The 560-nt window shown below is 73.0% G+C and overlaps 1 protein-coding gene across 1 annotated transcript; it reads right to left on the bottom strand.

The window, feature by feature from the left end:
- Window positions 1-8: 8 nt before the first annotated feature.
- Window positions 9-541, bottom strand: LOC108525929 (left-right determination factor 2-like; the record flags this gene model as incomplete). The annotated part of the gene is made up of 2 exons (XM_017866692.1): window positions 9-151; window positions 291-541. Coding segments are annotated over 2 exons (394 nt in total), but the record flags the coding sequence as incomplete, so codon positions are not given.
- Window positions 542-560: the final 19 nt, after the last annotated feature.

Below are 560 nucleotides of genomic sequence, written 5' to 3'. Positions count from 1 at the left end.
GTGGGCGCCGGACGCTAGCGGGCCCGGATGCTCCGTCTGCACCGACACCTGTAGCAGCAGCGGCTGCCGGGGCCGGCTCAGCTGCTGCCAGAAGTTCACGGCCTCGGTCACGTCGAAGACCTTCCAGCCGCTCTCGTGGGCGGACACCAGCCTGAGACACGACAGACACCCAGCGCCGCGTGAGGGCGGGGACTGGGACGGGCCCCGAGGGCCCCGCCCCGTCCCCGCGTCCCCGCCCCAAGCCAGGCCGAGCAGCCCCTCCCCTGCCCTGCGCGCCCGCGCGACCCCACCTGGAGTCGATGAGAGAAGTGCGGTTGGAGCCGTCGTCGCGGACGCGAAGCCACTCGACAGTCACCCGGGCCCAGGCGCTGCGCGGGGACAGCCGCCCGTGCCTGTGCAGCGCGGCCTTGGGGACCGGCTCCTGGAAGAGCCGCAGTATGGCCTGCACCAGCTCGCTGTTGGGCGGCAGCCGCTGCTCCATGCCGAACACCAGCAGGTGCGTGCTGGCCTCCGACGCCAGGAACCTGCCGGCCACCTCTGGGGACAAGAGCAGGGTCAGC

The sequence above is a fragment of the Rhinopithecus bieti genome, unplaced genomic scaffold (genome assembly GCF_001698545.2).
Source record: "Rhinopithecus bieti isolate Rb0 unplaced genomic scaffold, ASM169854v2 scaffold_40942, whole genome shotgun sequence".
NCBI classification, from domain to species: Eukaryota; Metazoa; Chordata; class Mammalia; order Primates; family Cercopithecidae; genus Rhinopithecus; species Rhinopithecus bieti.
The sequence above is the reverse complement of the archived record's forward strand: the minus strand, read 5'-3'. Positions and strand labels throughout refer to the sequence as shown.